The 27,695-nt window shown below is 39.5% G+C and overlaps 1 protein-coding gene across 1 annotated transcript; it reads left to right on the top strand.

The window, feature by feature from the left end:
- Positions 1–1,062: 1,062 nt before the first annotated feature.
- LOC128643089 (transcription cofactor vestigial-like protein 4) lies at positions 1,063–4,071 on the top strand. The gene is made up of 5 exons (XM_053696030.1): positions 1,063–1,192; positions 2,250–2,388; positions 2,588–2,825; positions 3,117–3,213; positions 3,645–4,071. Exons 1-5 carry the CDS (start codon positions 1,126–1,128, stop codon positions 3,881–3,883), a joined length of 780 nt encoding a protein of 259 aa, XP_053552005.1. The 5' UTR covers positions 1,063–1,125; the 3' UTR covers positions 3,884–4,071.
- Positions 4,072–27,695: the final 23,624 nt, after the last annotated feature.

Here is a 27,695-nt window from a genome sequence, read left to right on the forward strand (position 1 = left end):
GAGCCTGTAAAAGTGACATGGGAGATTATCTCTATACAGAGGATCCCTGTACAGTGATCTCTATTCATTAAGTACAATAAACAGGTGACAGGGGAGAGGGGGTTTTAATAGAGGGGTTCCTACTCATTACGTACACTAATAAGGAGACAAGGGTAGGGGCTGTATAGAGAGGTCCCCTGAATAGTAAAGTCAGGGGATGACAGGGATAGTTGGGTCTGTATAGATAGGTTTCCTGTACAATGAAGAGGTGGCATGGAGCTGTATAAAGAGGTTTGCTGCATATTAAGTATAAAAAAAGAGATAAAAGGACTTGGGTTTGTATAGAAAAGTTGGGTAATGGGGAAGTAGGGTCTGTATAAACATGTTAGCTGCATAATAAGTACAATGAACAGGTGAGAGGGGTAGGCTGCTGTATAGAGAGGTTTACTGCATAGTACAGTGGCAGTGCAGTTGTATATAGAGGTTTTCTGCATAATAAGTATATTGAGCGGGTAAGAGGGGTAGTGGGGCTGTATAAAGATATTTTGTTTTGCACAGTAAGTACAATGTGCAGGTAAGAGGGGTAGTGGGTGCATATTAAATACTATGAACAGGTGAGAGCAATAGGGGGCTGTATAAAGAGGTTGTCTGCATATTAAGTACAATGAACAGGTGATAGGGGTAGAGGGCTGTATAAAGAGGCTTTGTGCATGTGAAATACTATGAACAGATGAGAGGGGTAGGGGGGCTGTATAAAGAGGTTAAGTGAAATGGTAGGGTGCTGTATATAGAGAAGGGTTTTCTACTCAGTAAGCACAATGACATTATGCCATGGGTAGGAGGTCTGTATAGTCTGGATTCCTGCATAATAAGTTAAATGAAGGGGGAGGGGGGCTGTATAGGGTCTCTGTTCAGTAAGTACAATGAAGAGGTGAGGTGGGGGATTGATGAGCTCATGACATTAAGTAGCCAGAGAATCCCTTTGAAGCTCAGGTAATAAGGTGAGCATTGCTGGGGGTGGAGCCAGTGAAATCTATGCTCTGATTGGAGGCTCTGTTTGTCAGATACATATAAAACCACAGAGCTCTGCACAGGTAACAATCAGTGAATCTAAGCTTCCCACAAAAAAGCAGTGAGATAATAACCATGGCCGTATCCAGTCTGCACTACACCATGGGCATATCCAGTGGCTTTAAAGTCTATATTCTGGAAGGTAAGTAAATGCTGTTATTCACATTATTTTGGCATTTATCTGCATACTGTTCTTTGGAAGTGAGTTAAGCTTGGTGATCTATTCAGGGTTCTGTCAGTTTCCTTATTTTGGGTGTAAGCAAAATGTTCCAGCATTTTTGTTTAGTTATCAGTGATCCTGTTTGAGGTGATATTACTAAGATGTGTGTTGTTATTATCAGTACTGTACAGCATGTCCCATAATGCTGAAACTGACTGTAATTGTTGTTAGTGGTTTGACCTGGCTGGTATCATGTAGCAGAATTCTTACAAATGGAATTTTGACCATAAAAGCTGAAGAAAACTGCTCCCTGTGCTGATCTTATATCTAAACAGTGGGCAATTGGATTTAGGATTAGTATAATGTGATAGTCCTCCTGTTTCTTTATCAGTATTCCCATTTAATGTATTACTGTAACACCTTGTACTGGTGACTTTCTAGATGTTATTGTCTTTGCTATTTGATGATATGCTCCTGTGACCTTATGCATGCTGACTTGTATACATTGTAATATTTTATGAGCAAGCAGGCGCAATAAGAGCTAGGCTGGCCCACAGAACTAACAATCTATATTGATGCAGAAATAAAAAAAAAAATTGACAATGGCTTATGTGAAATGTTTATATGTTTTAGTGTGTGTTGTTGGACAGTGGTTTTATTTATGCACACACCTACAGAGACAGACTTGCATGCACAAACAATACACACATTTATATCTACAGAAGGTGCACATATACACAGGCACTTAGATATCTACAAAGACACAGACAGTGAGTGATCTCCAGAGACCCATACTCACACAGACACCGTCTCAGACATTATATATATATATATATATATATATATATATATACACATACATATAAATACACACACACATATATATATATATATATATACACATATACACACACACACATATATACATACATACACACACACAATGATATCTACACGTTGTGCATACAAATTGTTTGTTATCTTTTGAAGTTTCCTGTCTCTGTAATTGTTCTCACCAATTTATGTTTGTGTATTTTAGGACAGCATAGCCCACGAGAACAAGATCGTGTCTGGTCCATGCCCAACCCTAGGATTCCCATCTATCCTATCAAACGCAAGCACAGCCCGGAGCCACCGCAGCCTCTGAAAAGAGCGTGCCCTGTCAAAAACGTGTGCAGGTAACATAACCCCCTTTTGACAAATACACAACCTTATCATCACACAATACAGAAGCACATGTTATTTCCCCATGCAACACAATATTTTGAGTACACAATCACTCTAAATAACACAAATTCAAAGTGGTGCATAGGGATCAGTGTAATCTTTTGTATAGACTAAAGACTTATATTATTATTTTTTTATTATTGTTTGCAGAGAGAAAGTGAGTTCATCATCTATGAATTCAAAGCCACCAGTGAAACTCAGCCCTATGCACAGTGCCCCTACAAGAATTCTAAATCAACATTTAGCCCTGGAACGTGTTTTGAGAAGACTAATGCCCGAACAGCGAGAGACCGAGCCAAATTCTGATGACCAGCCCCTGGCCTTGGTAAAAAAAATAGAAAGGCCTTGTAGTGAGAAGAAGGAAGTCTCTCCAGCCATGCTACAACAGGTGTGTATACCAGTTGTACCTTCTAACTAAAGTAAAGTTATCCCTACTTGTAATATGCTGTCTCTATCCCCTTCATACTAATGAATCTCTCCTTCCAACTATGTCTAGAACTTTCCCTGTGTCAATACATATATGTCTTTTTTTAAATCCTATGTTTTTCTATGTCTCTTCTATGATGTCCCAGTCATTAATCATTACTTTTTGTCTCTAAGTCTATGAATCCTTCCTCTGTTGTATATCTGTTTTGTTTCCTATCATTATAACTTATTAGCTTCTATTTGTCCTTCTCAGATGCGACCATCTGTCATCACCTGTGTGGCTAGACCAAAGCCAGCTAATACCCCATCTATGGAGACGAGACGACCATCTTTGGACAGTGACAGTCAAAGTAAGTAAAACCAGAACTTTAGCTTTTGTAACACGTTCTGGATTCCCCACTCCCATGTTTTAGCTCAAAGGTTTTCACTGCATATTAATTCCAAGAGAATCCTTTTCACGTCATATTTTATAGTTGGGATAAGTGCTGTAATAATATTTTGCCAAGTGGTTTGCACAAGGTATATTATATTTAAAATACATGTTCAACGTGTTTTCAACAATATTTTAAAATGATCTATACATAGTTGGTTGGCATCAGTAATTTAGAGAAAGCTGTAAATTAGGATTGCACATGCATGTTTAGAGGCATGCTAAAAAAGCCACTGCTTTACATTTAGTTTGCTTTCCTAGAAGATGACTCTTTATACAGTTTTTCTTCTTTTTCATTCATTTTATTTGTGCTCTTCCAGTTTGTAATATTTTTTCTTTTTAATGTTCTAGGTTCTTCAAGAACCAGTTCCCCTGATATTGTAGACGAACATTTTCAGAGGAGCTTGGGGTCCTGTTACACACATCCAAATGCCCACAGTCCTTCAGACAATTGCCTTTCCTCCCGACCCATCTCTATCTCTGTAGAAGATCACTTTTCTAAGGCTTTGGGCACCAAGTGGCTTCTTATCCGGGCGGCAGCCGACTCTCCATCTTCTCCAGAAAACAAGTCAAGAATCCTACTCAGATAGACTATCCACAAAATGTGGACCTGTTTTCTTTAGTTCAAAGACTTTTTGTAAATATATTTAATTTCTCTTGTAGAGAACATAAAATACGTGTAATACATGGAGTGGGATGTTTTTTTAAATCGAATAATTGTAAAGTTTTTAATTCTTTACAGAAGGAATATTATAATAAAACATTAAAAAAAAAAAAAGTATTTTCTTTACAATTCGTTAGCTTCTAAATATCTACCAACCTCTACTTTGTGATATCAAACATTTTTCCCTGCACCACCCACATTTATATATGAACTCTGGGTAAGATATGCAAATTTGGTATTCAAAATCTCACTTTAAAAAAAAATATATATATATATATATATATATATATATATATATATATATATACACACACACACACACATATATATATATATATACACACACACACATATATATATATATATATATATATACACGTTGACAGATGTGTTTGATCCCAAAAGTTAAGGTTACATACATTTTGATGGTCTCAACATATCACATTTCAATTGATTTATAATTCTTTAGCTCATCATGTTTATTCTTTTCTCCAAAACCCACCATTGCAATGTGAAATAATTTGTTCATATGCCATTTGATAAAGTTTTCAGACACAAAAAAAAAGTATTAATATTCATTTCAACACTATGAATAAAACGTAGTATAAGAAGCAGGGGAATTATTATTTAAGGTTACATTAAAGTAGGCAAGCAATGCAATAATTCGGTAGGAAAAACAGGCAAGGTAATATGTTGCATAGGGAGGGGTACTTGCAGCAGCAATAAAGAGAGGTGTTCCTTATGGCACTGTATTAGAATAATTAAACTTTTGTGTCCTATAAAAAACATAAAGAGCTCATAGCCACATTAATTTAAATAAATTAGTTACAGAGATACAGGGGTAACAATTAATATGGTAAGAAAATTGAATTCACGTATAATTGGGAAATGCAAAATGTGTCTGAAAATAAGCTAAAGCCTACAAAATAATAATAATACAAATACACTAAAGGGATATAAAAGTGTAAAACACATTTTAATGTGTTAGAGCATTTTGTTATTAAATGTTTTAATTGCATATAACTATGTGTTTAACTCTTATAAAGGGATTAAACACACATTAAATAACAACTTCAGAGCAGCTATGCACAACAGGGGGTTAGCTGAACACATCTAGTATATCAGTGACAAGAGAGTCACCAATCAGCAACTAGCTACCAGTATTGCAGTGCTGCTCCTGAGCCTACCTACTGTATGCTTTTTAGCAAAAGATGCCAAGAGAAATAGTTAGAAGCCTCTTAAGTATGCATTCTCTATCAGAGTAATGAACATTTCATTTTATCTTGGATGCCACTTTAACAAAAACAATCAAAAAAAGAAACTTTTTATTAGTTATGTCTGTTTTGTCATTTTAATATTTGAGATTTGCATTCAATTTTTGTGCTATTTATCTGGTTGGTATTGCATCTGGAAATGCTAGGCAATAGATAAACGTAGATAGATAGATAGATAGATTGATAGATAGACAGACTATATTGGCAAATGCTTTTAATAAAATTATCACTGATTTAGTGTTACTATGTATCTCTGCACATGCATGTGAAGCATAGCTATATATTCTCAGTGTACCAGCATTTTTAAACCGCAGCTGCTCAGAGATCCAGTGGGGCTTGTAATCATGTCAGCAATAATGCATTATCAGATGTTACAAGCACCTTAGGTTCTCTGAGCAAGTGCTGTTTTTCAAATGCTGGTCACAGAGCATACTTAAGTACACTTTTGAGACAGCTATAGCTTTTACTAGAAACATTTTTGCTAATACATGTATATTGCAAAAATGCATATATTCAAAACTGAAATGCACCCAAGTCCATTCCAATGTACGCTGGAATGTCCCTTTAAGGGAAACTGTTTTGAAAGATATTGTCATAGTATACTGTTGGTGAAACTAGTAAATGTTAATTACGCAGAAAATTATTTTTAGTAAACCACACACAAATGTGCACATATTAGTATTAATGGGGCATTCAAATAAAAGTAGTTTTATCTCACATATGAAGGAACAATAACTAAACACGTTAAAAATTATTTAAAAAAAATATAGCTGTGCTCAATGATCAGTTGGTCAATAGATAAGGAAGGTTCCCACATCTCTTTTAGTGACACCCATTTGCTGTCAGATGCAAAAAAAGACATTAAAAGGGACATTAAACACTTTGAGATGGTAATATGAAATGATGAACTATATATTTAAAAAAAACTCTGCAATATACTTTCATTATTTATTTTATCCCCTTTTCCTGTAATTCCATTCTGAAATTGTGAGCTTTTCAGTTGAAGTTAGAAATGGAAGTGCAGAACACTGTTATATTCCACACAGCTATTGGCTGCACACTCTAGTGACCTATTTATAACTGTCCCTAATTGACCACAGCAGAGAAAGTAACTTAAGTTACAACATGGCAGTTCCCATTATTCCCACTTATTTTGCCAATATTTAAACAGCTAATGAAACTTTTAAAAATACATCTACATGTTATTCTTAGACTAAACTTTTCTTTGAATGGATCATTCTATATAGCATTTATTTAGTGTTTAATGTCACTTTAAAGCAATTTTTCAAATGCTTACATACAAGCATACAATCCTCATATAAAAGTAAATGTATTTCATTTTGCTGGACAAAGTTTCAGGCATTTACTGTCTTAGAGACTCCAGGGAAATACACTTTGAAAACCCTCTTGAGTATATCTAAATTGATCCCCTTTATATTGTAAATTGGCCTGATATATATACTCTCTTGCACCTACCAAGCAATTACTTTGTAGCATGTTGCAGGATAGTATTCAGAATTCTGCAGGCAACATTCAAGTCTCTTGAGGGACAGTGGAAACGATTGCACGTTTATTTATTTTTTACTGAGTTCATTTTCACATTTTAACTTTATACCCTGACCTTCTCTATTCGTTCTACTGGTATTTGGTAGTTTTATTGCGGTAATGCTATACATGGCATGAAGTACTGATATAATTATATACAAAGCAACAAGCCACCCACGAATATATGACTTAACATTTCCTAAGAATTGACTGGTGTATGGCATAAACTGGGCATGTTTTGTAGCACACAGGATGTGAGACAATAGGGAGTAAACTGTAAAGTGAAATCACCAGACAGGTTAGGTAGGTACCCCTGTGAGTAAGTACCCCAGGAAGCTGTATTGTTTGCCAAATAAAGAATTCACTAAAAGCCATATCCTTAAAAACTTTGTCTTTCTTTTCACAGAGATTAAATTCTGATAGAAATGTAAATTGAGTTTCACAATAAAGATGCAAAAATAAAAACACAATTGTTTGTTTCTGCTCAATAATTGGCTTAATGCTCTCTTAATCTAAATGTTTGCATTTTCACTCGTTTGGCTGGTATCTGAGCGAGTGGTACAGAAGGAGATGAGGTCAGGATTAGTGAAACATTTCTTTCTGGCTTCCTGTGGATTTATTTTGAAACATAACAAAGCTCAATTCTCGCTGAATAATTCTAGTTAAAGACTCATAAAAGAAATAACATTTAAATGTGTTTGGATAGACAAAGGTAAAACATTTGAATAGAAGTGAAGGTTGTGAATTTAACAAGGAAGTTTTACATGAAAAAGAGCCTACAACACCTGGGTTTAAACTGGGTAAACAGGATAATGTAAAGATAAGCAGGAAGGCACCTGAATCTAATCTGGGTATAGAGTAAAGCTGGGGTACAGTAGGTCTAATCTGGGTATAGAGTAAAGCTGGGGTACAGTAGGTCTAATCTGGGTATAGAGTAAAGCTGGGGTACTGTAGGTCTAATCTGGGTATAGAGTAAAGCTGGGGTACAGTAGGTCTAATCTGGGTATAGAGTAAAGCTGGGGTACAGTAGGTCTAATCTGGGTATAGAGTAAAGCTGGGGTACAGTAGGTCTAATCTGGGTATAGAGTAAAGCTGGGGTACAGTAGGTCTAATCTGGGTATAGAGTAAAGCTGGTGTACAGTAGGTCTAATCTGGGTATAGAGTAAAGCTGGGGTACAGTAGGTCTAATCTGGGTATAGAGTAAAGCTGGGGTACAGTAGGTCTAATCTGGGTAAAGCTGGGGTACAGTAGGTCTAATCTGGGTATAGAGTAAAGCTGGGGTACAGTAGGTCTAATCTGGGTATAGAGTAAAGCTGGGGTACAGTAGGTCTAATCTGGGTATAGAGTAAAGCTGGGGTACAGTAGGTCTAATCTGGGTAAAGCTGGGGTACAGTAGGTCTAATCTGGGTATAGAGTAAAGCTGGGGTACAGTAGGTCTAATCTGGGTATAGAGTAAAGCTGGGGTACAGTAGGTCTAATCTGGGTATAGAGTAAAGCTGGGGTACAGTAGGTCTAATCTGGGTATAGAGTAAAGCTGGGGTACAGTAGGTCTAATCTGGGTATAGAGTAAAGCTGGGGTACAGTAGGTCTAATCTGGGTATAGAGTAAAGCTGGGGTACAGTAGGTCTAATCTGGGTAAAGCTGGGGTACAGTAGGTCTAATCTGGGTATAGAGTAAAGCTGGGGTACAGTAGGTCTAATCTGGGTATAGAGTAAAGCTGGGGTACAGTAGGTCTAATCTGGGTATAGAGTAAAGCTGGGGTACAGTAGGTCTAATCTGGGTAAAGCTGGGGTACAGTAGGTCTAATCTGGGTATAGAGTAAAGCTGGGGTACAGTAGGTCTAATCTGGGTATAGAGTAAAGCTGGGGTACAGTAGGTCTAATCTGGGTACAGGTCATGTTCTGAACTGGGGTAGGCACAGTTGTAATGTAAGGGGTGGGTTGGTCTTATACCATAACATTTGAGTGACGACCATATTATTAGCTGTGAGATAAGAGGTGGACTGCAGTCTTAGAAATCAGCCTATAAACCTATCCAGGTTTAGCCTGTAACAAAAAATAACACAAGAAAATAAAAGTAATTTGTAAAGTTGTTTAATTTTGACTAGACTGTCCCTTTAATCCAGGGAATGTGGTAGTCTGAGAGGATGTTTTAAATCAGGTTTTTGGAAGACAGCTTGGCTTATTCTGGGGGAACAGAATCATCTGATCTAGGGGCATGGGTGTCCAGAGGGTGAAACAAGTGATTGCCTCTCAGGATTTTGCCTATTTATTCACACAGTAGTGCAGATATTTGCACTGAATCTCACTGCCTACCAGCTAATATCAGTGCCTGTGTATCTTCTTCCTTCTCTCCGATTGGCGGTTGTTCAAGATATTTTATTTTCTGTAAATAAGTGCTTACTCAAATATATACATGATAAGGGTTGCCATATTGCCATGTTAAAAGTGGACCCTTATGAAAAATACATATGCAGTGGCCTTTTAAAGTAAAGGTTTGAAAACGATCCATTATAAGAACCCTGACATATGTATTTTTCATGAGTCCTCTTTTAAAGTGTAAATATGGCAGCTCTATCGCTGAATCTTCTACCCTCTATGACCTGTTTTGGTGTTGCTCTTTTTCTTTTTTCTTAAGGCTGTGACACACTGCAAGCGATGCGGCGCGAGGCAAAGCAGCTGCTTTGCTCCGCGTCGCATCGCTTCTGAAGTTCAAATATTTCATCTCTGAGAGCTTAGCTACGCGACCTGACGCAGCAGAGTGCTCAGAGATGAAAAGGCAAGACACACTGAGCGCGCACAGCTGCATCTACACGCTGCGCGTCGCTCTGCTTGCAGTGTGTCACAGCCTTTACACTACGTATACAATTAAAAAAATTAAAAACAATTTGAATTAACAGAAAATACAATGCGCATCCAAGGATTACATATATCATTTTAAATGTAAGACCCTAATTTACATAAACTGAGCAGTAGCAAATGGAATTGAATTCAGAGGAATGTATATAACAAAAACAAATCTGCAATCACATGACCAAACCGAGGCCTCGTTTTAATTGCTGTTGTAAACTGGTGGTAACAACAGATATGTCCATTATAGTCTACAGAGATTTTTTTATGTTAACCACCAGTTTACAACAGCAATGAAAACGAGGCCATAAACAACTTTCCAATTTATTTTTAATATCGAATTTGCTTCATTTTCTTTGTATCCTTTGTTTAAAAAATACATAGGTAGTCTCAGCTGCTGATTGGTGGATGCACATACGGTATGTATATATGCCTCTTGTCATTGGCTCACAATACATAAGCAGCTAGCTCCCAGTAGTGCATTGCTGCTCCTTCAACAAAGGATACCAAGAGAATGAAGCACATTTGATATTTATAGTAAATTGCAAAGTTGATGAAAAGTGTATGTTTATGTTCTATCTGAATCAATTTTTTTCTTTGGGGGGGGGGATTTTCAGGTCCCTTTAAAGCCATCTCCAGACTAGCAATGCACTACTGGATCTAACTGAACACGTCTGGTGAACCAATAACAAGAGGCATATTTGTGTAGCCACCAATCAATAGCTACCTCCTAGTTGTGCATTGCTGATCCTCATTTCCCCTAAGTATGCTTCATTTAACTAAAGAGACAAAGAGAACTAAGTGAATTTTATAACAGAAGAAATATGAAAACTGAAGAATTGCATGCACTATATATGAACCATTAAAGCGTATTTTAAAGGGACATTAAACCCCATCATTTTCTTTCATGATACAGAACATACAATTTTAAACAAATTTCTAATTTACTTCTATTATAAGATTTACTTCATTCTCTTTTTTTGAAATGCATACCTAGGTAGGCAGAGGAACAGCAATGCACTACTGGGAGATTGCTGCTGATTGGTGGCTGCACACATATGCTTCTTGCCACAAGACATATTCAGCAAGCTCCCAGTAGTGCATTACTGCTCCTGAACCTACTTAGGTATGCATTTAATCAAGGACACTAAGAGAACAAAGCAAATCAGATAATAGATAATAGTAAAGTTGTTTAAAATTGTATGATCTGTCTAAATCATGAAAGAAAAAAAAAATTGTGTTTCATGTCCCTTTAAAGGGACAATAGAGTAAAGTCAAATTAAACTTTCATGATTCAGATGGAGCACACGATTTTAAACAACTTTCCAATTCAAATTCATTATCTAAATGTGCACAATCTTTATTTGCACACTTTCCGAGACACCAGCTCCTATTGAGCATGTGCAAGATTCACAGGATATGCGTACATGCATTTTGTGATTGGCTGGTGGCTGTCACATGATGAATTCGGAAACATTTTTTAACTAATCTACTACTCATTTCAAATTTAAACTAAGGACCCATTATCTCTCTAGGTCTCTGGGCTGGTGATATTCTATAAGAATGATCGCCAGTCCTATTTCCCTGGTGGAACTCTATAAAGCCACTTGTTACCCTGAAAACAGGGTGTCTCGCTAAGGGGCGTATATTGCATTTTTGTATGGGAAGGAGATGCATACATTACAAAAGTGCACAAATAAATTTGTAATTTAAAAATCATAGAAAACTAATAATTTAAACAATCTCACAAAAATATACAGGAAAAATAATTAAACATAGAAAAAAAATAATTAATTGAATTGAATAGTTAAGGTGCATCAAGAATCGTAACAAAATTGTTCATCAAAAATTTTTTTTTTTATCAAAACCGTAAAATTTGTATGTAAATTACTCAGGAATAAATCGTATTAAATATGCACAGTGTAAATCACAATGCAAAAAAACCATAAAATTTCATACTTATAAGTACAAAATACAAAGTGTAATTGTTGTTTTTACCATTGTGATTACCTTGTATCTAAGCCTCTGCAGACTGCCCCCTAATCTAAGTTCTTTTGACAGACTTGCATTTTAGCCAATCAGTGCTGACTCCTAGGTAACTCCATGGGCATAAGCACAATGTTATCTATATGGCACATGCAAACTAACGCCCTCTAGCTGTGAAAAACTGTCAAATGTATTGAAATAAGAGGCAGCTTTCAAGGGAATAGAAATTAGCATATGAGCCTACCTAGGTTTAGCTTTCAACTAAGAATAGCAAGGGAACAAAGCTAATTTGATGATAAAAATGAATTGGAAAGTTGTTAAAAATTGCATGCACTAACTGAATCATGTAAGTTAATTTTGACTTGACTGTCCCTTTAATACCCTAAAAAAAAACATATACATACGAAAATAAAGGCGATTGTAAGATGCTCTACGCATAAAGTAGTGTAATGTGATTTATATTGGATGTAGGATTTAATTTGTAAAGGGCGCCCCCTGCTCACTGCTAACTTCGCTCTTCACAGCAAAGTTTCCCTTTCTAGTGAACTTCATTAAAGTGATGGTAAATTTCAAACTATAAAAATATTGCAATTAAAAATATATTAGTTTGCAAGTAAAACCACATAATTATTTAAAAAAAAAAAAAGTTTACATATATATTTTATAATAAAAGATTTATAATCCTAATTGGCATTGTCTGTTTCTCCGCCCCCCTTCATTTCATCATTAATTAGGCTGGGCTGTGATGTATAGAGTAGCCACATCCACTCTCTACATAGGCTTTCTATGGGCTTTAACACTTTCGCGACAGGGCTAAAAAGTCTACATCGGAAACGATCGCAAGATTTCAATTATGGGATCGGGTCTGGGGGGCGTCCCTACGGCGCTAGGAACGCCCTCCAGACCGCAATCAAATCCTGCAAGCGCAGTAGGCTTCAGGACAGCCGTTAGCTATGACGTTGTATTCCGTCATAACGGCTTTAAAGCCCAGTGCCGTTGTGACGGAATACAACAGCATAACGGCGTGAAAAGGTTAAAGGGGCTGGACTTCAAGATTCTCAGTCAACACATTAGATTTGCATAAACAACAAATGCAAGATAACAAAATAATGCAATAGCACTCGGTTTACCATCACTTTAATTTCAACAGGAGACATCTCGCCACTCGCAGGGACTGCCCTTTTTTAAGATAATTACACCAGGGAAGGCTCTGCGAGGGTCAGCATGAAAAAAACACATTTGACCTGGCGAGGTTTAGATAATCGGCCCCAAAATGCTTTTGCATTGTCGTTTTATTATGCATTTATTGATTATGATTTTCTATTATGTTTAATGGTCTATCTCCATAAAAACAGCTTGTTTAAAATGCTGCTATTCCAGTATATCCTATTTACTAGTTGTTATTTCTCTTGTTAAGTGTAGTCAGTCCACGGGTCATCCATTACTTATGGAATATATCTCTTCCTAACAGGAAGCTGCAAGAGGATCACCCAGCAGAACTGCTATATAGCTCCTCCCCTCACATGTCATACTCAGTCATTCTCTTGCAGCCTAACTAAAGATAGGTCGCTGTGAGAGGTCTGTGGTGTTTTTTAACTTAGTTTATTTCTACAATCAAAAGTTTGTTATTTTAAATGGCACCGGAGTGTGCTGTTTATTCTCAGGCAGCATTAGAAGAAGAATCTGCCTGCGTTTTCTATGATCTTAGCAGACGTAACTAAGATCCACTGGCTGTTCTCATCTGAGGAGTGAGGTAACTTCAGAAAAGGGGAATAGCATGCAGGGCCCCCCTGCAAAAGAGGTATGTGCAGTAATTATTTTTCTGAGGAATGGAATTGACTAAGAAAATACTGCTGATACCAATGTAACGTAAGTTCAGCCTTAAATGCAGTGATAGCGACTGGTATTAGGCTGATGAGTGTGTGTACACTGAATGTATTTTTCTAAGGAATGGAATTGACTCTGAAAATACTGTTAATACTGAAATAATGTATGAGCCTTAACTGCAGTAAAAACGACTGGTAGCAGGCTTATTAATAACACTTCATAACTTTTCAAATGTATGTTTAAAACGTTTACTGGCATGTTAATCGTTTTTTGTGAGGTACTTGGTGATAAAACTTATTGGGGCATGATTTTTACCACATGGCCATCTTTGTTTTCTGCATAGAAACAGTTTTCTGAGCTTCCCCACTGTTGTAATATGAGTTGGAGGGGCCTATTTTAGCGCTTTTTTGCTCAGTAAAAATTCAGTCACAATCTGTCTACTTCATCCTCCATGATTCAGATCGTCTCTAGAGAGCTCAGGGGTCTTCAAAATTCATTTTGAGGGAGGTAATCAGTCACAGCAGACCTGTGACAGTGTGTTTTGACTGTGATAAAAACGTTAATTATTAAATTGTTAATCCGTTTTTGGGTATTAAGGGGTTAATCATCCATTTGCTGGTGGGTGCAATCCTTTGCTAACTTAATACATTTACTGTGAAAAATTGGTTGCTATAACTATTTTGGTTCATTGTTATTTCAACTGTGACAGCTTTTTGTGCTTCTTAAAGGCACAGTAGCGTTTTTTATATTGCTTGTAAATTTATTTAGAAAAGTATTTCCAAGCTTGCTAGTCTCATTGCTAGTCTGTTTAAACATGTCTGACACAGATGAATCTCTTTGTTCACTATGTTTAAAGGCCAATGTGGAGCCCAATAGAAATTTGTGTACTAATTGCATTGATGCTACTTTAAATAAAAGTCAATCTTTACATGTAAAGAAATTATCACCAGACAACGAGGGGGAAGTTATGCCGACTAACTCTCCTCACGTGTCAGTACCTTCGCCTCCCGCTCAGGAGGTGCGTGATTTTGTGGCGCCAAGTACATCAGGGAGGCCCTTACAAATCACTTTGCAAGACATGGCTACTGTTATGACAGAAGTATTATCTAAATTGCCAGAATTAAGAGGCAAGCGCGATAGCTCTGGGTTAAGGACAGAGCGCGCGGATGAGGTGAGAGCCATGTCAGATACTGCGTCACAGTTTGCAGAACGTGAAGACGGAGAGCTTCATTCTGTGGGTGACGGATCCGATCCAGGGAGACTGGATTCAGAGATTTCTAATTTTAAATTTAAGCTTGAGAACCTCCGCATATTGCTAGGGGAGGTATTAGCGGCTCTGAATGATTGTAACACGGTTGCAATTCCAGAAAAATTATGTAGGTTGGATAGATACTATGCGGTACCGGTGTGTACTGACGTGTTTCCTATACCTAAAAGGCTTACAGAGATTATTAGCAAGGAGTGGGATAGACCTGGTGTGCCCTTTTCCCCTCCTCCCATATTTAGGAAAATGTTTCCTATAGACGCCACCACACGAGACTTATGGCAGACTGTCCCTAAGGTGGAGGGAGCAGTTTCTACTTTAGCTAAGCGTACCACTATCCCGGTGGAGGATAGTTGTGCCTTTTCAGATCCAATGGATAGAAATTAGAGGGTTACCTTAAGAAAATGTTTGTTCAACAAGGTTTTATCTTACAGCCCCTTGCATGCATTGCGCCTGTCACTGCTGCGGCGGCATTCTGGTTTGAGTCTCTGGAAGAGGCCATTCGCACAGCTCCATTGGATGAAATTATGAACAAGCTTAAAACACTTAAGCTAGCTAACGCATTTGTTTCTGATGCCGTCGTACATTTAACCAAACTTACGGCTAAGAACTCCGGATTCGCCATCCAAGCGCGCAGAGCGCTATGGCTTAAATCCTGGTCAGCTGACGTGACTTCTAAATCTAAATTGCTTAATATTCCTTTCAAAGGGCAGACCTTATTCGGGCCCGGCTTGAAAGAAATTATAGCTGACATTACGGGAGGTAAGGGCCATGCTCTACCTCAGGACAGGGCCAAATCAAAGGCCAAACAGTCTAATTTTCGTGCCTTTCGTAACTTCAAGGCTGGAGCAGCATCAACTTCCTCCGCTCCAAAACAGGAAGGAGCTGTTGCTCGTTACAGGCAGGGCTGGAAAGTTAACCAGTCCTGGAACAAGGGCAAGCAGGCCAAGAAACCTGCTGCTGCCTCCAAGACAGCATGAAGAGAGAGCCCCCTATCCGGAAACGGATCTAGTGGGGGGCAGACTTTCTGTCTTCGCCCAGGCTTGGGCAAGATATGTCCAGGATCCCTGGGCGTTGGAGATCATATCTCAGGGATATCTCCTGGACTTCAAAACTTCTCCTCCACGAGGGAGATTTCATCTTTCAAGGTTATCAGCAAACCAAATAAAGAAAGAGGCGTTTCTACGCTGTGTACAAGACCTTTTACTAATGGGGGTGATCCACCCAGTTCAGCGGACGGAACACGGGCAGGGATTCTATTCAAATCTATTTGTGGTTCCTAAGAAAGAGGGAACCTTCAGACCAATCTTGGACTTAAAAATCCTAAACAAATTTCTAAGAGTTCCATCATTCAAAATGGAAACTATTCGAACCATCCTTCCCATGATCCAAGAGGGTCAGTACATGACCACAGTGGATTTAAAGGATGCCTACCTTCACATACCGATTCACAAGGATCATTATCGGTACCTAAGATTTGCTTTCCTAGACAGGCATTACCAGTTTGTAGCTCTTCCCTTCGGATTAGCTACGGCTCCAAGAATCTTTACAAAAGTTCTGGGCTCACTTCTGGCGGTACTAAGACCGTGAGGCATAGCGGTGACTCCGTACCTAGACGACATTCTGATACAAGCATCAAGTTTTCAAACTGCCAAGTCTCATACAGAGATAGTTCTGGCATTTCTGAGGTCGCATGGGTGGAAGGTGAACGTGGAAAAGAGTTCTCTATTACCACTTACAAGAGTTCCCTTTCTAGGGACTCTTATAGATTCTGTAGAGATGAAAATTTACCTGACAGAGGCCAGGTTATCAAAACTTCTAAATGCTTGCCGTGTCCTTCATTCCATTCCACACCCGTCAGTAGCTCAGTGCATGGAAGTAATCGGCTTAATGGTAGCGGCAATGGACATAGTACCATTTGCGCGCCTGCATCTCAGACCGCTGCAATTGTGCATGCTAAGTCAGTGGAACGGGGATTACTCAGATTTGTCCTTCCTACTAAGTCTGGATCAAGAGACCAGAGATTCTCTTCTATGGTGGCTCTCTCGGCCACATCTGTCCAAGGGGATGACCTTTCGCAGGCTAGATTGGACGATTGTAACAACAGACGCCAGCCTTCTAGGCTGGGGCGCAGTCTGGAACTCCCTGAAAGCTCAGGGATTATGGACTCAGGAGGAGAAACTCCTCCCAATAAATATTCGGGAATTAAGAGCAATATTCAATGCTCTCCTAGCTTGGCCTCAGTTAGCAACTCTGAGGTTCATCAGATTTCAGTCGGACAACATCACGACTGTGGCTTACATCAACCATCAAGGGGGAACCAGAAGTTCCCTAGCGATGTTGGAAGTCTCAAAGATAATTCGCTGGGCAGAGTCTCACTCTTGCCACCTGTCAGCGATTTACATCCCAGGCGTAGAGAACTGGGAGGCGGATTTTCTAAGTCGCCAGACTTTTCATCCGGGGGAGTGGGAACTTCATCCGGAGGTCTTTGCTCAACTGATTCTTCGTTGGGGCAAACCAGATCTGGATCTCATGGCGTCTCGCCAGAACGCCAAGCTTCCTTGTTACGGATCCAGGTCCAGGGACCCGGGAGCGGTGCTGATAGATGCTCTGACAGCCCCTTGGGTCTTCAACATGGCTTATGTATTTCCACCATTCCCGATGCTTCCTCGTTTGATTGCCAAGATCAAACAGGAGAGAGCTTCGGTGATTCTGATAGCGCCTGCGTGGCCACGCAGGACCTGGTATGCAGACCTAGTGGACATGTCGTCCTGTCCACCGTGGTCTCTGCCTCTGAGACAGGACCTTCTAATTCAGGGTCCTTTCAAACATCCAAATCTAATTTCTCTGAGGCTGACTGCATGGAGATTGAACGCTTGATTCTATCAAAGCGTGGCTTCTCGGAGTCGGTTATTGATACCTTAATACAGGCTAGGAAGCCTGTTACCAGAAAAAATTTACCATAAGATATGGCGTAAATATTTATATTGGTGCGAATCCAAGAGTTACTCATGGAGTAAGGTTAGGATTCCTAGGATATTGTCTTTTCTACAAGAGGGTTTAGAAAAGGGCTTATCTGCTAGTTTGTTAAAGGGACAGATTTCTGCTCTGTCTATTCTTCTACACAAACGTCTGGCTGAAGTTCCAGACGTTCAGGCTTTTTGTCAGGCTTTAACTAGGATTAAGCCTGTGTTTAAGACTGTTGCTCCGCCGTGGAGCTTAAACTTAGTTCTTAATGTTCTTCAAGGCGTTCCATTTGAACCCCTTCATTCCATTGATATCAAGCTGTTATCCTGGAAAGTTTTGTTTTTGATGGCTATTTCCTCGGCTCGAAGAGTCTCTGAGTTATCTGCCTTACATTGTGATTCTCCTTATCTGATTTTTCATTCAGACAAGGTAGTTCTGCGTACTAAACCTGGGTTCTTACCTAAGGTAGTTACTAACAGGAATATCAATCAAGAGATTGTTGTTCCATCACTGTGTCCTAACCCTTCTTCAAAGAAGGAACGACTTTTGCATAATTTGGACGTAGTCCGTGCCCTGAAGTTCTATTTGCAGGCAACTAAAGATTTTCGTCAAACTTCTTCCCTGTTTGTCGTTTACTCTGGACAGAGAAGAGGTCAAAAGGCTTCGGCTACCTCTCTCTCTTTTTGGCTTCGTAGCATAATACGTTTAGCCTATGAGACTGCTGGACAGCAGCCTCCTGAAAGGATTACAGCTCATTCTACTAGAGCTGTGGCTTCCACCTGGGCCTTTAAAAATGAGGCCTCTGTTGAACAGATTTGCAAGGCTGCGACTTGGTCTTCGCTTCACACCTTTTCAAAATTTTACAAATTTGACACTTTTGCTTCTTCGGAGGCTATTTTTGGGAGAAAGGTACTTCAGGCAGTGGTTCCTTCTGTTTAATGTTCCTGCCTTGTCCCTCCCTTCATCCGTGTACTTTAGCTTTGGTATTGGTATTCCATAAGTAATGGATGACCCGTGGACTGACTACACTTAACAAGAGAAAACATAATTTATGCTTAACTGATAAATTTATTTCTCTTGTAGTGTAGTCAGTCCACGGCCCACCCTGTCTTTAAGGCAGACCTAAATTTGAATTAAACTCCAGTCACCACTGCACCCTATGGTTTCTCCTTTCTCGTCTGCTTTGGTCGAATGACTGAATATGACATGTGAGGGGAGGAGCTATGTAGCAGCTCTGCTGGGTGATCCTCTTGCAGCTTCCTGTTAGGAAGAGATATATTCCATAAGTAATGGATGACCCGTGGACTGACTACACTACAAGAGAAATAAATTTATCAGGTAAGCATAAATTATGTTTTTTAATAAGATTTTAAGTCCTGTGATTCATTTGTTTTTTCTAATATTACAGTTCTGCATTTTTAGTTGTAGAAAATAAAAACGACATACTTGTTTTATTTGTTGCATTGGGATTACATCAGCATGACAGGTTTTCATCTCTGGAAAAACAGGCAGTTTTTCATTAGTACAGTTCATAGAAAAGCAATGTTTATGCTGCGGGGTATAAAATGATTTATATGTTTCCCATTTGCTAAGTCTGTCTAAGCACTATACGCATAGGGCGAGATTACATATGCGGCGCAGCCTTCAGCGTAACTGCAGAAACCCGCGTCACCCGTAATTTCCCCTCGCATATTGTAGAATCACATATACGGCGCCGGCAGTTCATAAAGTGCCGTAAGTCGGATAAACTAGCGATGTCCAGAAATGTGCGTAAATACAAATTTCTGGAGTTGCCAGTGACTTACGGCACGTTAGAAACTGCCGGCGCTTAAGAAAATTAAAAAAAAAAGTGAAATCTTCCGTAAAAGTCTAACATGCCTCCCAAAAATAATATGCCTAATTAAACTATTAACCCCTAAACCGCCATTCACACACATCGCGATCTCCCTAATATATGTATTAACCCCTAACCCGCCATTTACCCACATCGCAATTAACCTAATAAATATATTAACCCCTAAACCACCATTAACCCACATTGCAATAAACCTAATTAATTTATTAACACCTAAAACCACCAATCATCAACAAGGCAATTAACCTATTTAAATTACTAAGCCGCATAGCTTAACACCCCCCTAAATTAACCCCAATTACCTAAATTAAAAAATACTAAGTTACAATTAAAAACCTAACATTACTATAAAAATAAAAAAAACACAATTTATGCTTACCTGATAAATTTATTTCTCTAGTGGTGTATCCAGTCCACGGATCATCCATTACTTATGGGATATTCTCACTCCCAACAGGAAGTTGCAAGAGGACCCACAGCAAAGCTGTTATATAGCTCCTCCCCTCACTACCATATCCAGTCATTGGACCGAAAACAAGCAGAGAAAGGAGAAACCATAGGGCGCAGTGGTGACTGTAGTTTAAATTTAAAAATAACCTGCCTTAAAATGACAGGGCGGGCCGTGGACTGGATACACCACTAGAGAAATAAATTTATCAGGTAAGCATAAATTGTGTTTTCTCTAGTAAGGTGTATCCAGTCCACGGATCATCCATTACTTATGGGATACCAATACCAAAGCTAAAGTACACGGATGAAGGGAGGGACAAGGCAGGCACTTAAACGGAAGGTACCACTGCCTGTAAAACCTTTCTCCCAAAAATAGCCTCTGAAGAAGCAAAAGTATCAAATTTGTAGAATTTTGAAAAAGTATGAAGCGAAGACCAAGTCGCCGCCTTGCAAATCTGTTCAACAGAAGCCTCATTTTTAAAGGCCCAAGTGGAAGCCACAGCTCTAGTGGAATGAGCTGTAATTCTTTCAGGGGGCTGCTGTCCAGCAGTCTCATAGGCTAAGCGTATTATGCTTCTTAGCCAAAAAGAAAGAGAGGTTGCCGAAGCCTTTTGACCTCTCCTCTGACCAGAGTAAACAACAAACAAAGCAGATGTTTGTCGAAAATCCTTAGTAGCTTGTAAGTAAAACTTTAAAGCACGAACCACGTCCAAATTGTGTAATAGACGTTCCTTCTTTGAAGAAGGATTAGGACACAAGGATGGAACAACAATATCTTGATTGATATTCTTGTTAGATACCACCTTAGGTAAAAACCCAGGTTTGGTACGCAGGACTACCTTATCAGAATGAAAAATCAGATAAGGAGAATCACATTGTAAGGCAGATAACTCAGAGACTCTACGAGCCGAGGAAATAGCTACCAAAAAAAGAACTTTCCAAGATAAAAGTTTTATATCTATGGAATGAAGAGGTTCAAACGGAACTCCTTGAAGAACCTTAAGAACCAAGTTTAAGCTCCATGGTGGAGCAACAGGTTTGAACACAGGCTTGATTCGGACCAAAGCCTGACAAAATGCCTGAATGTCTGGAACATCTGCCAGACGCTTGTGTAAAAGAATAGACAGAGCAGAAATCTGTCTGTTTAAGGAACTAGCTGAAAAACCTTTTTCCAAGCCTTCTTGGAGAAAAGATAATATCCTAGGAATCCTGACCTTACTCCACGAGTAACCCTTGGATTCACACCAATAAAGATATTTACGCCATATTTTATGGTAAATTTTCCTGGTGACAGGCTTTCGTGCCTGTATTAAGGTATCAATGACTGACTCGGAGAAGCCACGCTTTGATAAAATCAAGCGTTCAATCTCCATGCAGTCAGTCTCAGAGAAATTAGATTTGGATGGTGGAAAGGACCCTGAAGTAGAAGGTCCTGTCTCAGTGGCAGAGTCCATGGTGGAAAGGATGACATGTCCACTAGATCTGCATAACAGGTCCTGCGTGGCCACGCAGGCGCTATTAAAATCAGTGATGCTCTCTCCTGCTTGATCTTGGCAATCAGTCGAGGCAGCAGAGGAAACGGTGGAAACACATAAGCCAGGTTGAAAGACCAGGGCGCTGCCAGAGCATCTATCAGAGTCGCCCTGGGGTCCCTGGACCTAGATCCGTAACAAGGAAGCTTGGCGTTCTGTCGAGACGCCATGAGATCCAGTTCTGGTTTGCCCCAGCGATGAATCACTTGTGCAAACACCTCCGGATGGAGTTCCCACTCCCCCGGATGAAAAGTCTGTCGACTTAGAAAATCCGCCTCCCAGTTCTCCACACCTGGGATATGGATAGCTGATAGGTGGCAGGAGTGAATCTCCGCCCAACGAATTATCTTTGAGACTTCTAACATTGCTTGGGAACTTCTTGTTCCCCCTTGATGGTTGATGTAAGCCACAGTCGTGATGTTGTCCGACTGAAATCTGAAGTATCTCAGAGACGCTAACTGAGGCCAAGCCTGAAGAGCATTGAATATCGCTCTTAGTTCCAGAATATTTATTGGAAGGAGAGACTCCTCCTGAGTCCACGATCCCTGAGCCTTCAGGGAGTTCCAGACTGCACCCCAACCTAGAAGGCTGGCATCTGTTGTTACAATTGTCCATTCTGGCCTGCGAAAGGTCATACCTTTGGACAGATGGACCCGAGATAGCCACCAGAGCAGAGAATCCCTGGTCTCTTGGTCCAGATTCAGTTGAGGGGACAAATCTGTGTAATCCCCATCCCACTGACTGAGCATGCATAGTTGCAGCGGTCTGAGATGTAAGCGTGCAAATGACACTATCTCCATTGCCGCTACCATTAAGCCGATGACTTCCATACACTGAGCCACCGAAGGTCGCAGAATGGAATGAAGAATCCGGCAGGAATTTAGAAGCTTTGATAACCTTGACTCCGTCAGGTAAATTTTCATCTCTACAGAATCTATCAGAGTCCCTAGAAAGGAAACTCTTGTGAGTGGGGATAGAGAACTCTTTTCCTCGTTCACCTTCCACCCATGCAATCTCAGAAATGCCAGTACTACGTCCGTATGAGACTTGGCAATTTGAAAGTTTGACGCCTGTATCAGGATGTCGTCTAAATAAGGGGCTACTGCTATGCCCCGCGGCCTGAGGACCGCCAGAAGGGACCCTAGAACCTTCGTGAAGATTCTTAGGGCTGTAGCCAACCCGAAGGGAAGAGCTACGAACTGGTAATGCCTGTCTAGAAAGGCAAACCTGAGAAACCGATGATGATCTTTGTGTATCGGAATGTGAAGGTAAGCATCCTTTAGATCCACTGTAGTCATATATTGACCCTCCTGGATCATGGGTAGGATGGTACGAATAGTTTCCATCTTGAATGATGGAACTCTTAGGAATTTGTTTAAGATCTTTAGATCCAAAATTGGTCTCAATGTTCCCTCTTTCTTGGGAACCACAAACAGATTTGAGTAAAAACCCTGTCCTTGTTCCTCTTTTGGAACTGGATGGATCACTCCCAAAACTAGGAGGTCTCGTACACGGTGTTAGAATGCCTCTCTCTTTATCTGGTTTGCAGATAACTGTGAAAGGTGAAATCTCCCTATGGGGGGAGAAGCTTTGAAGTCTAGAAGATACCCCTGGGATATAATTTCCAACGCCCAGGGATCCTGAACATATCTTGCCCACGCCTGGGTGAAGAGTGAAAGTCTGCACCCCACTAGATCCGTTACCGGATAGGGGGCCGTTCCTTCATGCTGTCTTGGAGGCAGCAGCAGGTTTTTTAGCCTGCTTACCTTTGTTCCAGGTCTGGTTTGGCCTCCAGACCGCCTTGGACTGAGCAACAGTTCCCTCTTGTCTTGCATTAGAGGAGGTTGATGCTGCACTTGCCTTGGAGTTTCGAAAGGCACGAAAATTAGACTGTTTGGCCCTGGATTTGGACCTGTCCTGAGGAAGGGCGTGACCTTTACCTCCAGTGATATCAGCAATAATCTCCTTCAAACCAGGCCCGAATAAGGTCTGCCCCTTGAAGGGAATGTTAAGCAACTTAGACTTTGAAGTCACGTCAGCTGACCATGATTTGAGCCATAGCGCTCTGCGCGCTTGTATAGCAAAACCAGAATTCTTAGCCGTTAGTTTAGTTAAATGAACAATGGCATCAGAAACAAAAGAATTGGCTAGCTTAAGTGCCCTAAGCTTGTCAAGTATGTCATCCAATGGAGTCGCTACCTGTAAGGCCTCTTCCAGAGACTCAAACCAGAACGCCGCAGCAGCAGTGACAGGGGCAAAGCATGCAAGGGGCTGAAGGATAAAACCTTGTTGACAAAATATTTTCTTAAGGTAACCTTCCAATTTTTTTATCCATTGGATCTAAAAAAGCACAACTGTCCTCGACAGGGATAGTGGTACGCTTTGCTAAAGTAGAAACTGCTCCCTCCACCTTAGGGACTGTCTGCCATAAGTCCCGTGTAGTGGCGTCTATAGGAAACATATTTCAAAAATAGGAGGTGGAGAGAACGGCACACCTGGCCTATCCCATTTCTTAGAAATAATTTCTGTAAACCTTTTAGGTATTGAAAAAACATCAGTACACACCGGCACTGCATAGTATTTATCCAGTCTACACAATTTCTCTGGCACTGCAATTGTGTCACAGTCATTCATTCAGAGCAGCTAAAACCTTTTTAAGTAGCACACGGAGGTGTTCAAGCTTAAATTTAAATGTAGAAATCTCAGAATCAGGGATTCTCCCTGAATCAGAAGCATCACCCACAGACTGAAGTTCCCCTTCTTCAGCTTCAGCATATTGTGAGGCAGTATCAGACATGGTTCTTAAAGCGTCAGTATGCTCTGCATTTCGTCTAACCCCAGAGCTATCTCGCTTACCTCTAAATTCAGGTAGTCTGGCTAATACCGCTGATAGTGTATTATCCATGACTGCCGCCATGTCTTGTAAAGTAAACGCTATGGGTGCCCTTGATGTACTTGGCGCCATTTCAGCGTGAGTCCCTTGAGCGGGAGTCAAAGAATCTGACACGTGGGGAGAGTTAGTCGGCATTACTTCCCCCTCGCTAGATTCCTCTGGTGATAAATTTTTTAAAGACATAATATGATCTTTTTTACTTAGAGTGAAGTCAGTACAATCGGTACACATTCTGAGAGGGGGTTCCACCATGGCCTTTAAACACAATGAACAAAGAGTTTCCTCTATGTCAGACATGTTTATACAGACTAGCAATGAGACTAGCAAGCTTGGAAAACACTTTAATTCAAGTTAACAAGCAAATATAAAAAACAGTACTGTGCCTTTAAGAGAAACAAATTTAGTCAAAATTTGAAAAACAGTGAAAAAAGGCAGTTACACAAACGAAATTTTTACAGTGTGTGTAATAGGCTAACAGAGCATTGCACCCACTTGCAAATGGATGATTAACCCCTTAGTTAAAAAAAACGGATCAAAAAAACGACATAGACGTTTTTTTTAACAGTCCCAGCAAAATGCCACAGCTTTACTGTGGCTCCTACCTTCCCCAATAAACGTTTTTAGGCTCTTTAGAGATGTCCTATAGCATGCAGGGGACTCTTGAGGAAAACTGGATGTCTCAGTCTGTAATTATAACTACGCAAAAAAGCGCTAAAATAGGCCCCTCCCACTCATATTACAGCAGTGGAAAGCCTCAGGAAACTGTTTCTAGGCAAAAATACAGCCAGCCATGTGGAAAAAATTAGGCCCCAATAAGTTTTATCACCAAGCATATATAAAAAATGATTAAACATGCCAGCAAACGTTTTATATAGCATATCTATATACTAGTCGTTATTAAATCACTGTATTCAGGCTTAACTTACATTTATCAGGAATCAGCAGCATTTTCTAGCATTTCCAATCCTAGAAAAACATCATAACTGCACATACCTGATAGCAGAATAAACTGCACGCCATTCTCCCCCTGAAGTTACCTCATACTCTTCAGACATGTATGAGAACAGCAATGGATCTTAGTTACATCCTGCTAAGATCATAGAAAACTCAGGCAAATTCTTCTTCTATCTTTGCCTGAGAACAAATAGCACAACTCCGGTACTATTTAAAATAACAAACTTTTGATTGAAGTTAATAAACTAATTATTTTTCACCACTTTCTTCTTACTACCTCCATGCGCGTTGAGAGTTGCAAGAGAATGACTGGGTATGGTAGTGAGGGGAGGAGCTATATAACAGCTTTGCTGTGGGTCCTCTTGCAACTTCCTGTTGGGAGTGAGAATATCCCATAAGTAATGGATGATCCGTGGACTGGATACACCTTACTAGAGAAACTAAGTTTAAATTAATCTAAAATTACAAAAAATAAAAAAGTCTAACATTACAGAAAATAATAAACCAAATTATCAAAAATAAAAAAAATTAAACCTAATCCCTATGAAAATAAAAAAGCCTCCCCCAAAATAAAAACACCCCCTAATCTAATACTAAACTATCAATAGCCCTTAAAAGGCCTTTTTGTAGGGCATTGCCCTAAAGTTAAACAGCTCTTTTGCATTCAAAAAATTCTAAGTCCCCCTAACAGTAAACCCACCCACCAACTAAACCCCCCAAAATAAAAAAGCTAACACTAAAAAACCTAAGCTACCCATTGCCCCTAAAGGGACATTTGTATGGGCATTGCCCTTAAAAGGGCATTCAGCTCTTTTACTGCCCATAAAAGGGCATTCAGCTCTTTTACAGTGCCCAAAATCCCTATTCTAAAAAAATTAAAAAATCCTAACTCTAACCCCCAAATAGGTACTTATCGTTCCTGAAGTCTGGCGGAGAAAGTCTTCTTCCAAGCAGTGAAGTCTTCTTCCAAGCGGCGATATCTTCTTCCATTGTGGCGACATCTTCTATCTTCATCCAGGACCAAGCCGTTGCAGAGCGGAGATGAGCGTGGAACAGAAGACTGGCGACCGCAGAGCCATCGAGCGTGGAGATCCTCTTCGTACGATCACTGCCGCACACTGAGGATTGAATTCAAGGTACGCGTTTAAATATGGGATACCTTGCATTCCTTTTTTTTTTCCTTCACATTTTTACTTAATAAGGGGAGGCAACAACAAAAACAAAGAAAATAAACAGGGATTGTTATTTGCAGATCACAGAATATGCGATTGTTTACAAAAAGCAATGTTGAGAAAGAATTACATATTTGTTCAATCCCCTGTTTTTTGCTTCTATTTCCTTTCTTTCACCTTCTCTCTACTACTCTTTTTCTTTCCATTTCTTTTGTTTCATTCTTTTAAACATTCAATTTAGCTATAAGTCTCGGTATTAAAATAACCTATAACAATTCTTTATCCTTAAAATATAATAAATAACTTAAAAGGTTTTCTCCAAGCTTTACATTACATCTTATACATCCAAAACTTGATCACGAAGTATGAAAATATTTACAAATAAAAATATTGAAAGAGATTTACATATTGTACTTATTCCCCTATTTTTATCTTATTTTTGGTTACAATCTTTTCAACATTCAATTTAAACTTTAAGTCTGCATAAAAATATAACATAGAAAGATTAATTATCCTTATAATATGACAATTTATTTCTGGTATTCTTATTTTAATATGTTTAAAGTCCTTTACCTTTTTTTACAGGACAGGGAGAGGGGGGAAAAAGGGGAGGTACCTTGCATTCCTGTTGGCTGATATGATTCTTCAAATTCAAATCAGCCAATAGAGCTACTGAAATCCTATTGGCTGTTCAAATCAGCCAATACTGTTAGGGGGGACTTGCAATCCAAAGTTTAGTATTAGATTAGGGGTGTTTTTATTTTGGGGGGGCTTTTTTATTTTCATACGGATTAGGTTTAAGATTAGGTTTAATTTTTTTAATTTTTGATAATTTGGTTTATTATTTTCTGTAATGTCCCACCTGGGTGCTAAGCTGGTTTTGAGACTTTTTTTTTTTTTTTTTTTTTAACTTTTTTAAATATATTTATTTTTACCTTTTTAACTTTTTTTTCAAGACCCCAAACACTTATACCTTTGGAAAGGCTAGCTGCTTAGATGCCTGAGATACAGGCTTCTAAGCAGCATGCCCCCATCTCCCTATACTTGTCCATTGTCAACTTTAAATAAAGTTGCATGGTCAAAAAATCCCGGTGGGCCGGGGCAGCTGCAGAAGTGAGTCACTTTTGAGGGAGCGCAGCGGGCTGCCGCTCGGCTATTTCAAATTCCATA

The sequence above is a fragment of the Bombina bombina genome, chromosome 12, assembly GCF_027579735.1.
Source record: "Bombina bombina isolate aBomBom1 chromosome 12, aBomBom1.pri, whole genome shotgun sequence".
In the NCBI taxonomy this organism is placed as follows: Eukaryota; Metazoa; Chordata; class Amphibia; order Anura; family Bombinatoridae; genus Bombina; species Bombina bombina.

What these genes read in the sequence shown, in the direction of transcription:
- LOC128643089 (XM_053696030.1), top strand. Translation starts at nt 1,126, where the DNA reads ATGGCCGTATCCAGTCTGCACTACACCATGGGCATATCCAGTGGCTTT. An exon ending in CCTGTCAAAAACGTGTGCAG is followed by an intron (nt 2,389 to 2,587) that starts GTAACATAACCC and finishes TATTGTTTGCAG; the next exon opens with AGAGAAAGTGAGTTCATCAT. An exon ending in CTCCAGCCATGCTACAACAG is followed by an intron (nt 2,826 to 3,116) that starts GTGTGTATACCA and finishes TGTCCTTCTCAG; the next exon opens with ATGCGACCATCTGTCATCAC.